This window comes from Xenopus tropicalis, chromosome 2, assembly GCF_000004195.4.
Source record: "Xenopus tropicalis strain Nigerian chromosome 2, UCB_Xtro_10.0, whole genome shotgun sequence".
In the NCBI taxonomy this organism is placed as follows: Eukaryota; Metazoa; Chordata; class Amphibia; order Anura; family Pipidae; genus Xenopus; species Xenopus tropicalis.
Window position 1 is genome coordinate 145,210,831 of NC_030678.2, and position 13,834 is coordinate 145,224,664.

General features: G+C 40.8%; 1 protein-coding gene across 1 annotated transcript in view; it reads left to right on the forward strand.

Moving 5' to 3' along the window:
* Window positions 1-13,834, forward strand: part of itga5 (integrin subunit alpha 5) — a 59,197-nt gene that overhangs the window by 32,316 nt on the left and 13,047 nt on the right. Inside the window, exons 3-17 of the mRNA XM_031897191.1 lie at window positions 2,627-2,733; window positions 3,023-3,146; window positions 3,255-3,316; window positions 3,631-3,676; window positions 3,897-4,022; window positions 5,014-5,058; window positions 5,694-5,737; window positions 6,258-6,314; window positions 6,843-6,895; window positions 7,835-8,040; window positions 8,266-8,457; window positions 9,015-9,060; window positions 9,783-9,890; window positions 11,799-11,854; window positions 13,188-13,342. Of these exons, the coding sequence (XP_031753051.1) occupies window positions 2,627-2,733; window positions 3,023-3,146; window positions 3,255-3,316; window positions 3,631-3,676; window positions 3,897-4,022; window positions 5,014-5,058; window positions 5,694-5,737; window positions 6,258-6,314; window positions 6,843-6,895; window positions 7,835-8,040; window positions 8,266-8,457; window positions 9,015-9,060; window positions 9,783-9,890; window positions 11,799-11,854; window positions 13,188-13,342 (1,427 nt within the window). The remainder of the gene's footprint in view (window positions 1-2,626; window positions 2,734-3,022; window positions 3,147-3,254; window positions 3,317-3,630; window positions 3,677-3,896; window positions 4,023-5,013; window positions 5,059-5,693; window positions 5,738-6,257; window positions 6,315-6,842; window positions 6,896-7,834; window positions 8,041-8,265; window positions 8,458-9,014; window positions 9,061-9,782; window positions 9,891-11,798; window positions 11,855-13,187; window positions 13,343-13,834) is intronic.

The window sequence follows — 13,834 nt, forward strand, 5'->3', positions numbered from 1 at the left end:
GCCCTCATCTAGTAACCATTGGAAACCAAGATTCTGACTGTGTTAGACCAATAAAAGCTACCTGCTACAGAATAAATGGACTGGGCCAAACTATTGCCTATGTCACTGCAGTATACACAATATAAATAAATGATAGCTGAATTTATAGTGCTTTACTGGGCACATGGATAACCAGCATTTTACCACTCATGTGATTTCTATCTCAGCGGGTGTTTGGAATTGCCCTTACATTGAATTGAACAGTAATAGCCTGAACCCTGCCACTACACTGCCTGCTTAGCTGGATGTTTCTCAGGTGCTAAAATTCTGGAATTGCTTGATAGACCCACTCACGATACATTTGCTACAAGCTGCAAAGTCGCTGATTCCCCAAAAGTGGAAATCCCTCAACCCTCCCACATATAACGAGTGGCTAGCCAAAGTTGAGGAGATAAGAAAACTCGAGGAGATCTCCTTCTCAATACAAAGCAAAAACCAGTATTACAAAAATATATGGTCATCTTGGACTAACTACCTACAGAAACTGAGCCAAAGCGGGCACCAATAGCATAGCATAGTAAAGAACTATTTACCCTCCCACATTAACCCCCCCCCCCTGCCCACTCAAATATATAAGGTATTACAAAGACAAGGGATAACGAGGTATCCACTGAATAGGTTGTTAAAACTGTGTGATTAAGACAATGTGAAAATAAAAAATGTGCCAGTACAAGATAGTTATGACTTGTTGTTAGATATGCCTTTACTTATTGCCAAATAACTATGTGTATGACTGCTACCTCCCCCCTTTCCCACCTCTTTCCTTCTGTACCCCTCCCCACCCCTTTTTTTTTTTTTTTGAAAAAACCAAAATAAAGAATTAAAAAAAAAAAATATTCTGGAATTGCCCCTTGTGCCAGTGCCTTAAAACGGAGTCAGACTGACTGTTCCTCTGTGCCGTGAGTAGCCGTCTGTAACCTCCCACACAATTGTAAACTGAGACACTTGCTCATTAATGCTGCAGGCATGGTTTCCCCAGTAATAATCTCTCTCTTTACATGAATACATTACATTGACATAAGCCATTGCTGGTAACTGACCGCACTGCCAGTTAAAGTGTGCCTTAAACATCACGGGCTGGGCCTGTTGCTCTGAGCCTAACCAGCATGTTAGTCAGGGTACATATACTATACCATATAAATGGTTCTAGTGGTTTTCTTTGCAACAGTCTCTTCCTTGTCAGCCTGCCATTCGCTGTTCCTTCACTTACTCAGAGTTTTAGGGTTAAACAAGCATATAGGCTTGTGTTCAACATGAGCAGAATAAATCAGGACTGTGTCAAAAATGAATTCTGCCTATTTGTCAATTTAAGGTAAGGCCTAGCAATTTAAAGTGGCACTGTGAAGACACACAGAGCTACTAGTTGCAGCTACTTGCTGTGGCTACTAAAACAGATAATGCTGATCATTAACTGACAACTGTCTATACGTGTGTTTTAGCAGAGGCAGTTCTCAGTATCGTCTGTGGCAGGGAATTTTCTGGAGTTTGAGTTACTAGTAGCAGCTTTTTATTCATGGCTACTAAAGGGCAGAAAATGCCCTGCCATAGACAGTACTGAGGACTGCCTCTGCTGAAACACGTGTAGAGACCGTTATCAGTAAATGATCAGCATTATCTGTTTTAGTAGCCACAACTAGTAGCTCATTGTGTCTTCAGCCTTCCGGACAGCCACCAACTGCAATCATAACAGTTTGTTCAAAGAAAATGAGCTCTGTATAAAGGAGCCCCTCCCTTCTCTCAGGTATTGCCTGTTTATCAGGTATACAGATAAGGAGGGGTTCATAAGGGCTCTGGCACACGGGGAGATTAGTCGCCCGCGACAAATCTCCTGTGTCTCGGGTGACTAATCTCCCCCAAATGCCATCGCACCTTCGAAAATGTAAATCGATTTGACTGAAATCGCGCCGCCGCGTATGCCATCCCACCGGCGATTTACATTTGGCAATCCAGGGAGATTAGTCGCACGCGAAAAGGGAGTTTTGTCGCGGGCGACTAATTTCCCCGTGTGCCAGAGCCCTAATACAGTGAGCCTTGATTTGATTAACTGACTTTTTCTCCTCCCGGTACTGCTCTTAAAACCAAGGTAGTTGCAAAGTTGGAACTACTTTCGAATGAACTCTTCTGTACTAATAAGTAGCTCTTTGTGAGCCAACAGTCTAGTAGCAGTTAATAAACATTCTCACCTAAATATCACCCTGTTAATCTGAAGCCTGAGCCCTCTAAACACTACTTTGGGCCCCATTATCAAGGGGCAGCCCCAATGTTTTTGTATTCACTGCCCTAAAAGCAGCAGCTCCTTTTCACTTCCTGCTATTCCGATAGTTGTTGAGGTTGGCCCAAACAAATAAAAAATACAAAGGTGGCCATATATTGCGCCTCATAAGGTATCAGTGCATTTTAGCCCACAGGTCATAGCACCATATGACTTGGTCTGTGTATGACCACAATTACTGTCTCGTGGCTCTGAGAGTTGCAGGTTGAACATCTTGTTTGCAAATCAATGCAATTCAGGGCTCCTCTTTTTACCCCTTTTCAAAGCTTGCTCATAGTTACACAAGTAGTTAATGCAATGGCCTTTTTATACCAGGTGACCGGCAGCGAGAACTTCATGATTCTCCCCAACCTGAACACATGGAATCCAAGTCCGAGCAATGGTTTGGTGCCACGGTCCGGTCGCATGGGAAAACAATACTGGTAAGGAAACATTGACTCCTAAGCCTAAGTACATCACAAAAGGCATACTACTTTGTTTTTGAGGTTCAAGGCAATTTACGTAGTCTATCCAGAGTGAGGCAGTGGTACAAGATTGTTTTCTCCCTGTGGAACATGCTACTTACAGCCCATTGTATTACCGTTGGGGAGGTATGTTCCCTATGTGCCAAGCAGTCAGTCCTGGAATATATTAATGCTTTTCTTGTGCATTTACAAGTAAAAACTGCAGTTGCACTTTTCCATATGTTCACATCTAATCTTTTCCTTTTAGGCCTGTGCCCCACGATACAGCTGGAGAACCAAAAAAGATGAAAAGCACAGTGACCCTGTGGGCACCTGTTATTTGTCTGTCAACAACTTCACCACATTCGTAGAGTATTCACCCTGCCGCACAGGTATGGGGGAGGGGGGTTCAGTGGTCAATGTCCCTAAACCTACAATGGGTACATGTCTTTGTGTGGATGTGGGCTAACTGTTAATTTAATAAAATGTTGTATTTCCAGATTTCAGCGATGCCGCTGGCCAAGGGTACTGCCAAGGAGGCTTCAGTGCGGAGTTTACAAAGGTAAAAGTAATATGGCTGCTCTGCAATACAGTTTAAAATCAAATCATGATATATAAAGTTAAATATATAAAGTTCAATCAGTGTCAGAATTGCAACTGTACTTGGCACCTCACATATCGATACCATTATATAGGGACAGCTTATTAAAGGGGACAGATTCCCTACCATATAGCTTAATGTAACGTTACCCATAGTGCTTTTCTATGCAGTTGTGGACTTTACAGTGGGCCTTGTAGTTTTTTTTTTTTTTTGTTTTGTTCAAGTACTGTGAAAATTATTCTTTGACCTTTTAATTGTGACTTTATTTTCTACAGAGTGGAAGAGTTTTATTGGGTGGACCAGGCAGCTACTTCTGGCAAGGTAAGGATTATACACAGGCCTGGCAATTTTACCGTTTAGTGAATGTATAAAATGAACCTGCATTTCTGCATTTTCCCATTCATTGTGAAAAATACACCCTTTTCTAATTTTTTTTTTTTGTGATCCAAATTGCTTACACTAAGTCCATGAGCCTCTTCTGTATGGAATCTGTTCTCTAGTATGTTACAGGCAATATTAAATACTATAAATGTACTTGCAGGTCAGGTGATCACAGCAACACAAGATGAGATCCAAGAGGCTTATTATCCAGAATATTTTGTGCTGGAGTACAAGAAACAAATGCAGACACGCCAGGCTGCTTCATCATATGATGACAGTTACTTTGGTAAGGCAATCTAATGTGTAATGCACTTTCTTTAGCACCCCTTTGATTCTTTGCATTGCATATGTGTCAACATACTGTCAAGGAAAAACTGTTGGATAGGCCAGTTTGATTGTAGCTACATGTTATTCGTACGAAGGCAGTATCCAGACATTCTTAACTGTCTCTAAGTTGATACTATCTCGAATGTCACAAAACATGTCGTATTTAACTGTAAGGCTCTCTTATCAGTAGTTAGCTCTGCCATCTCTAAGAACAGAACAGGCAATCACACCCAACATAAGGTGGCCATACACGCACCGATATTATCGTAAGAAACCTCGTTTCGTACGATAATCGGTGCGTGTATGGCATGTCGGCGAGTCGACCGATATCGCAGGAAGCTGCTGATATCGGACGACTCGCCGATCGGACCAGTTTGAAAATTTTGATCGGGCGCCATAGAAGGCGCCTGACCAAAATTCTCCCTTCAGAGCTGAATCGGCAGAAGGAGGTAGAAATCCTATTGTTTCTACCTCCTTACCTGCCGATTCAGCCCTGAATGGTGTGTGGTGGATCTTACGATGTTTCGTGCGACCGATGGTCGTACGAAACATCGTCAGATCGCCACGTGTATGGCCACCTATACCCAAGAAGCCTCTTTTCACAAGTTTGCGGACTCATCAAAAACGTTTTACAACAGCAAAAAGAAACATTCTTATACAATGTATTTCAAAACCCCTCGGATATTAAATGATATGAACAAGATGGTTTCTTTTTTTCTCTCACAATACATATACCATATACACATAACCCATATGCACTGATATTGCTCAGTAAGTTTCTGCATTTTACTGGCGGTATACATTGGATGCCCCTAGCAAACCTTTTTCAAAACTGCCTTGTGGTGTTTAAATACTATAACAAGTCACCCTTTATGACCCCTTCAGTAACATGTACTGTTGCCTTCATGTTTTGTCTAAAGGAATGAAAAACTGTCTTTATTACTTTGCAGGCTATTCAGTTGCAGTTGGTGAATTCAGTGGAGATGATACTGAAGGTAATTTATCAAGCTATATAATAATGTGCTCCAGTGATTCTACAGATGGAGCTTTATAGATTTCTTTTAATGGTTTTTTTAAGGTGGCCATACACAGGGCAGATTTAAGATGCTAATTCGGGCCCTTCAGACTGATTCATCAGTTTACCTGCCCATGTAGTTGGGGCTCTCCCAACTTATATCTGGGCAAAAATCATCCAGATGATGTTTGGGCAGGTTTAATTTTCCCTTTGGATCAAGGACTGCATCGGCTCATTAATATGGCCCCAGCTCCGAAGGCTTATTTTCCTGTCATCGTAAACGATTGGATTAGCCCGATATCGCCCACTTTAGGCATATCGGGGGAAAGATCTAACGAGCAGATCTTAGTGTATGGTGAGCTTAAGTCATTAAACCTCCTTTCTGTTGTAATCAGCCAATAAAGGTATGAATTCCTGGGTTTATTGGGCCAATGGATAATGCATTGAACACTTGCTCTATACCTTGAGCACATCTATAGCTTTTGTGAAATCCATTCTGCAAAATGCAGAATCTGTTAAATTATAAAGAGATTAATGTACTATCCTTTCAGGCACCCTGTATTTTATATGTGTTTGGAAATTTCTTTATAACTTTGACTTCTTTTTCCCTTCTAGATTTCGTTGTGGGTGTTCCCAAAGGAAACATGACTTATGGCTATGTAAGAACATGTGATATTAAATGGCCTCGAGTTAAACATTCTCTGAAACAGAAATAATCTCTCCTAGATATTACTTTAGCACTGTGACAAACTGCTTGTTGTGTACCTTTCTTTGATAAGGAAGCCATCTGTTCACACTGCATGTTAAATACATACAGTACATCCTCTACATCCCTTACTTTGCTTGGGAAGCAGTACCACTTATTCCCCATCCCCCCCATGTCCTTAATGACTCAACTTCCAGCACCATTATTTATTGTCACAACTAGAGGCCTACTAACTTTTTTTTTTTTTTTACAAGATTTGGTTCAGTCCCTCCTTCTAACCACCTAACTGCCCTTGACCTTCTGTTTCTTATTCCCTTCCTCCTTACTCCCTGATCTTTGTCCCCAGGTTGAGGGAAGTATGTTGTTCTTAGTAATTTTAATGTATTTGCTTCTGTATAATTTCCAGTACATATGAGAGTATATCACTGGCATTATAGATATCCGTTCCTCTGACACCTCTCTCTGCTTCCTAGGTAACTATACTGAATGGGACAGACTTGAGATCCTTGTATAACTTTTCAGGTGAACAGGTGGGTTGGATGTTTTATGTCTCATTTACTGATATGTGTGATTGAGCATTTGCTGACAGATTGTTTATATCTCTCTCCACCACTAAACAAATACACAGCACAAATCATTGCTCAGCAAAACATGTGTGCTACATATAGTGCATTTAGAAAGTACTGTGCTGTTTGGATTAGGATTAGGAGTTGTAAAAGCCTCCATGAACTGGACACCTGCATATATTAATTCTGCTTACAGTTGGGGAAAGTTGGCAACTGTGTGCTGCCTTGGTTAAACTCATGAACAGTAGGGTAAATGCTGTGTATGTAGCTGATAAGGGCAGTGCAAGGGATCACTGGGAAAAAGAGGATGATGGTACAGATTAGAGTGACTGGGGAGTGCATAACAAATTGGCCCTCTTATGTTGTCATTTGACTGTCTGGCTAAAATGCATGACTTCTCCTAAACCAAAAATTAACTTCTGTGACTATGCTGCCCAGCATTTCCTGCGTATGCTAAATGGTGCATTCTGACTCTGTGTGTTCTGTTTGCAGATGGCCTCATATTTTGGTTATTCTGTGTCGGCTACTGACCTCAATGGCGATGGGTAAGTTTGGGCAGCTGGTGAGGTATACATACGTTTTTGCGTATTGCCTTGTTACATCTAGAATTTACCCCCTTCTTTTGGTCTAATTAGAACATGTTGTGCGGAGTGATCCACATTTACAAAGCTTCCCTGGATGTTCAAGATATTTAATGTTTTATGGCTTTGTTTTTTGTGTAGTTACCACCATCAGCAGGTCACATTTTCTTTCACAGCATTAACTAGAATCGGCCAAAATTAATGTTGTTTACCTTTTATATTTACTGCTTAAGAGACCTGCTCTACATCATTAACCGGAATAGAAGTAAAAAAAAGTTACATGTTCCTCCCAGGGGCAGTGATTCAAAGGGAAGGTAGTAGCGGCTGCTAAAATAGGCTTCCTGAATACGCTATGCCAGATGGTCAATGGTCAATAAGGGCCAAATATATTAAGATATAGGGTGTCCAATTCGTTCCCTTAAATCAAGAGTAAAATATGAGGAATTATGTTTCCTTCTCCATTTAAAGGGGCACATTCAAAGTGACACGATAATGTATAAATTGGTATTCTAAGACAATTTGCGATTTCTCTTTATTTGTAATCCTGTGTTCTGTTAATGCAGTTCACTGGTTACTAGTAAAGATGCACCAAATGCTCCAAAACGGCAGTCACTTTTCATAGTACAGGTATTGGATCCATTATCCGGAAACAGATTATCCAGAAAGCTCCGAATTACGGAAAGCCCATCCCCGTTTAATTTAAAAGCAGCTTCCCTTTTTAATGCAAAACTGGTTGTACTATTAAAAATTCGCTATTAGCTCATTCATAAAAAATAGCATTTTTACTAAATGCTTGTACCCTCTCCTTATGCTGATGTTGTACAGTGTGGTACTGCCCAAAACTTTAATTTATATTTATTTATGCAATAACTGCTCCCTTTCTCATATGCTTTTCCTTTGTAGACTAGATGACCTGTTAATTGGAGCACCGCTCCTTATGGATAGGACCCATGATGGCAGGGTGCAGGAAGTTGGACGCGTTTATATTTACCTGCAAGGAGACCGTATGGAAGGCACACCCAATCTGATCCTTACTGGCACAGAAGAATATGGCCGCTTTGGTAGTTCAATTGCATCCCTAGGAGACTTGGATCAGGATGGGTTTAATGGTAAGGAGGGGGAGAACTGGCTTTTACATAGTCCAGATCAACTAACTGGGCTTAATTTCACCTGACTATTTGCCATAGTACAACCATTTTCATGGCAATGCTATACTTTGTTTCAAACAAATACATTTCTTGCTTTTCTGAATCACCTTGACAGTTGTGGTTCCCTATGCTTTGTGTAAAGCATGTTTTGTAGGAATTGCTTCTCATTTTCTTTTCTTCCAACAGATGTTGCAATAGGTGCTCCTTTTGGAGGAGAGGCCCAAAGGGGAGCAGTTTTCATTTTTAATGGACAGCCAGGGGGTGTTGATTCCAAGCCATCACAGGTGCTGCAAGGGCAGTGGGGCTCCTCTCAACAGCCTTCATTCTTTGGTTTGTCCACCAGGGGAGGGCAAGATCTTGATGGAAACGGCTATCCAGGTAGAGCATCCAAGTCACTTTAGCTATATCTTTTATAGGTCTGTTAAAAAGAGATCTACTCAAAATAATGGGTATACATGAAAGCAATATCTAATGTTGTAATAGTTGCAGAATTTGAATTATTTTACTGTTGCAAAGTTAACATCACTGTTTGTGCTTCTAAGAATTGATATTTCTAGTTAACTAGTTACTTGGGGGAACACCATGTCTTTATTTATAGCATCAGCCTTTAGCCAGTTTTCTACTTCAATTTAGGTGAGCATTGGCATTACTACATAAGTATTATGTTTGGGTCTTTCCTTACCTGCCAGCCACAGGCAAAAAAGCCTAGAACTGATGTAACCAGCTCATAACCACAGCTAGCTATATCAGACAGGGCCACACTGGCTTACTTTGTCCATATGAGGGCCTAGAAATGGCAATTGGTATCATTTAATGTTATCTCTTTTTACCATCGAGTGAAAAGCAATCCTTTCACCCCAAATATATATCAGTCATTTCTTGTATACAGTGTTTATACTTGTGTGTTGAGAACTAAATGTTTTTCTCTTCTCCAGATCTCATTGTGGGTGCATTTGGTGTGGATAAGACACTGGTTTACAGGTATACTTTTTATTATTCTAGTTATATATTTTTTGCCTACTCAGAAGTCTTCTGCCAGTCACTCTGCATCTCTCTTTAGTTTCTCTTTACCCAGTTATTTCATCTCCTCTATTGACAAAAGTAATGATGTAAAATGCTATTGAAAGTGCAGAAGGGCCATTGACTCCTACTGACCTCAAATTACTAGAAAGCAAAACCATGAATTGCAGATTGCCCCAGCACTCAACTAATTGTGCAGTCTTCCAAATTGCTAGACAAACTGCAAATAGTGAAGGTCAACTTCATGCATGTAATTATAAAAATGGACCCATTCTGCCACTCGCCATAATGACAGTGCCCTTGCATCATGAAAGAATGACCTTATGTCTTGTCTTTGTTATCTCTTCCAAGGATACTATAAAACTTTGAATTTTTGTCAATAGAAATAGGGACATGAATGGGGTATAACAGAGCATGCTCAGTGCTTAATGTAGGCATGCCCATTAAGGCATTAATGAAGGCATGTTAATATAGATCAGTTTTGGATAGGTGGGGTCTGTGGGCCTGGTGTTTAAAATGGACCTGGTGAGTTAAGTATGTTGTTACCTGTATTTATCTGGCTCTGGCTTTATATTGCGTATGTGTATACAGCGATATAAATATAATATCTGTCTCTGACCATTACCTCATTATTTCTCTATCTCAGAGGGGGTTTGCATTCATGCTATTTTTGTTCTCTGCAGGGGACGTCCAATTATTCACGCCAGTGCTTCCCTCTCTATCTCCCCTAATATGTTTAACCCAGAGGAGAAGACCTGTACACTTGAAGGAAATACCAGTGCAGTATCCTGGTAAGTCTGTAGATCTGTGCAATCTCTGCTTGTGGGGTTCCTTTATTATCTTTGTAATAACCACAAAAAAGGATCTAAAATAAAAACTCACTGGAGCTTAATACAGACTCTGGTTCGGCCCTGGTCCAAGGCTTTTCTTTGCAAATAGATCATCTTATAAGTCACAGGGTCACTGATATGCAGCCAGAATGTGAGGGCCTCTCAGTGAAGTCATTTGATTATGTTCTTACAGCCTATATTTTTAGAATACAGATGTTTTGTTGTTGCTAGACAACCATGTAATGGCTGGCTGGGTGCCCTAGGGCCTAGTGAATGAGCAATTGTGAAGTCTGGAAACAGCTGTTTAACCTTTTTCTGCTGGAGCCGTCTTTTACTTGGATTTGGTAGAGTCTCTTGCTGTAGAACAGAGCATGGTGATTTAACCCGACACTCACAATGGAAAGAATAACTTAAATCTAAACTCCTTCATATAGGATAACCACAAGTAGAACTTCAAATTATAAAGTGCACTGGTCTTAGAGATTTTGGGAACAAGTAGTGACAACAGCTCCTGGAGTCACTCTGGGTCACTGGTACTGATCTCAAGCAGAGCATCTTTTGGGTCATGGTCAATTCATGGTGCCTTCCATTGAAGCTAATGTAAAGCTATACCTGTATTTGCATCCAAATGTTTTACTGTAACACACTATATACCACACATGTTAGATAGGACACTGTACAGCTGGGTATGTATGTTAAGGTCAAATTTGTCCAATATTTTATCCAAGTGTTAGCCAATTAGCTAAACCAGTGCTGTCCAACTTCTGTGGTACCGAGGGCCGGAATTTTTCCGACCTACGTGGTTGAGGGCCGATAATGGAAGCCAGTTTTGACCACTCCCCTTTTTGAAACCGCACCCACTTGAAACCACACCCATGTTATCACATGACCATACCCATATTAATGGTTGTAGTACAGCAAAAACCTGCCATACTCTGCCTGCCCTACCCTGCCTGTGTGTGTGCCATACTCTGCATGCCCTACCCTGCCTTTGTGTGTGCCATACTCTGCCTGCCCTACCCTGCCTGTGTGTGCCATACTCTGCCTGCCCTACCCTGCCTGCGTGCCACACTTTCACTGTGTGTGCCATTCTTGGCTGGTTTGTGCCAAACTTGGCCTGTGTGTGCCATACTCTGCCTGCCCTACTCTGCCTGTGTGTGCCATACTCTGCCTTCCCTACCCTACCTGCGTGTGGCATACTTTCACTGTGTGTGCCATTCTTGGCTGGTTTGTGCCAAACTTGGCCTGTGTGTGCCATACTCTGCCTGCCCTACCCTGCCTGTGTGTATGGCACACACAGGCAGCCTACAGTGACACAATGCTGGCACTGCTCCTACAGTCTGCACAATAACTATATCTTAAAAAACTTTTTAATTGCAGTACCACCTCAGTATATGTTCTTTTTGTAGTATGCAGGGATTATTTGTGGGTTTCTACTGCTCCTGAGGTGTGAACAGGGGAACAATGGGGGTGATTACAGCCTGAGCCTGAGGTGTGAACACTGCAGGGGGTGAACAATGCAGAGATTAAAAGGTGTGAACAACACAGGGGATTAGATGTTTAAACAATACAGCCTGATTACAGCCTGAATCTGAGGTGTGAGCAATGCAGGGGGCCAGTTAATCACAGTACTGATACCATTTAAAGCTTACACAAGAGTAAGCCATCAAAGCAGCCAGACAGGTGGGGGCCACACAGAGGGGGGCCGCCAGTTGGACAGCACTGAGCTAAACTATTCTATAGGACTAAGAAACCATAGATAAAACTTTTGATAAGCTAGAAATGTCTCCAATTACTATGTTCATGCCTGTGTCATGGATACTTCAGGGCGCTACAGTCATCTCATATCAGGATTTCTCTGTTTTTCAGCATAAACCTTAGTTTCTGCTTGAATGCTTCAGGAAAGCACGTGCCTAACTCTATTGGTAAGTTTTTTAATTCCGTAGGTGTTACTGACGAATACTAGATGAATATTTCTTTTAGCCTTGCTATTTTGTGAACAAATAGTGATTTAAAACACTATGGGCCTGTTTGAGAACCTACCAAGTATGGGGGTGGACTATCCCTAATATATAGCGATGACAAGTGACGTGACTTGATTTGGTCCCTCTTAGGTCTTTACAAGGTTAGAGAGAGATAACAACATGCTCATAACAGTAACCCTACTAGAGTACCAGGGATTATTGTTGTAGAGACACATAGAGACAATTATCAGTAAATGAGCTGCTACTAGTAGCTCTGTGTCTTCACTGTAAGTATTGGTGTGACTGTCCTCCTGAATGGATTCCCTATTCTGCTGTTTTGGGTTCCCCTATATTGGGCAGCCCCATGATTTGAAAATCACTGGTTTAGAAAAAAAAAATAAAAAAAGATAGTGTAAAACATGCCTGCATTAGAAAAAAGATTGTATTATATTTAAAAAAATATTTATTTTATATGTTATTATTATAATTTATATTGTTTGTGTGTGTGTGTATATGTAATGATGTTGGCTTGTAAAAAGGGGGTTTGTAAGAAGGTGAAAGAATCATTCAAGGCCTTAAATCAGGAAAGACATGTCACTAATGATGGGAAATCATAGTTAAATGCATTTAGTGGTAGTGCTGTTAAAAGTAAAGTAATTATCCATCATAATGTAAAAGCCAAATTGACAAAGTATTACAGATATGGGATCCCTTATCCAGAAATCTGTTATTCAGAAAGCTCTGAATTACAGGAAGGCCATCTCCCATAGTTTTAAGCAAGTCATATTTAACATTTTTGAAACACAGATTTTCTTTTTCTCTGTATTAATAATACCGTAGCTTTTACTTGATGGTAACTGCTGCATAAATACATATTGGAGGCAAAACAATCCTATTGGGTTTATTTAATATTCAATGATTTTTAGCAGAATTAAGGTTTGGTGAATAAAATTATTGAAAGATCCCTTATCCAGAAAAAGCCAGGTCCCAAGCATTCTGGATAAAATAAATCCCACACCTTTATCAGATGAGTATAACAAAGAAAGGGGTCATCAATTGGCAACAAGAGAGTTCAGATCTCAGAACATCTGAGTATCTGTGCAGAAACCAGAATAAGAGAGAGATGGAATATTCTAAGGCAACTCAGGATTTGGCACAAGGATGAGTTATTTGTATGAAGGAGAGAGAGGAAGTATTTATGGATTTTAAGATGATATATTTCACTTGGTTGGTGTGGCTCAGTGTGCCATGCAGCTGCCTGACACCATGTGTTGCATGCCTGCTTGTGTCTCAGGGATTAAAGTTGAGCTACAGCTGGACCAAACCAAGCAGAAGGGAGCGGTGAAGCGAGCGCTGTTCCTGAAATCCCGCCAGCCCCAGCTGACCCAGACTATTCATTTACTAAATGGAGGCCAAGAGGAATGTCGTGCCATGAAGATCTACCTCAGGGTAATTACTGTAGCTCCATGTACTGTTGAGACTTGCATGCAGTGAGGCATCGTTTATCACACAGCATATGATGTATTTGCCTCACAGCCTGCATGATGTATGCACTGATGGACTGCTGCTTACTTAGGGTTTGCTCTAAAACCAAAGGCCACAGGGAATATTTTAAATATGAGTAGCAAATGATTTTTATTGTTGTGTCTGGAGGAAAGTGGAATGATCCAGCGTCACATCAGCTGGCCAGTATTGGTTTCTGGCATTACAGTCAATCTGAAAATCCTTGCTACTTTGCAGCCTACTTGTACGCAATTATAGCACCGTGTGTAACTAAACCAAAGGGAAAATGCCATGTGTATTGCTACATCTCTTCACTAATATGACTTTAGTAAGCAGCTGAATTGCGTAAGCAGGCTAGCAATATGGGTGCCTGATGTTTTCATGCAGATTGCTACACAGTGTGTTTAAACTCCTCCTTTTAATATGATTATAATTTTA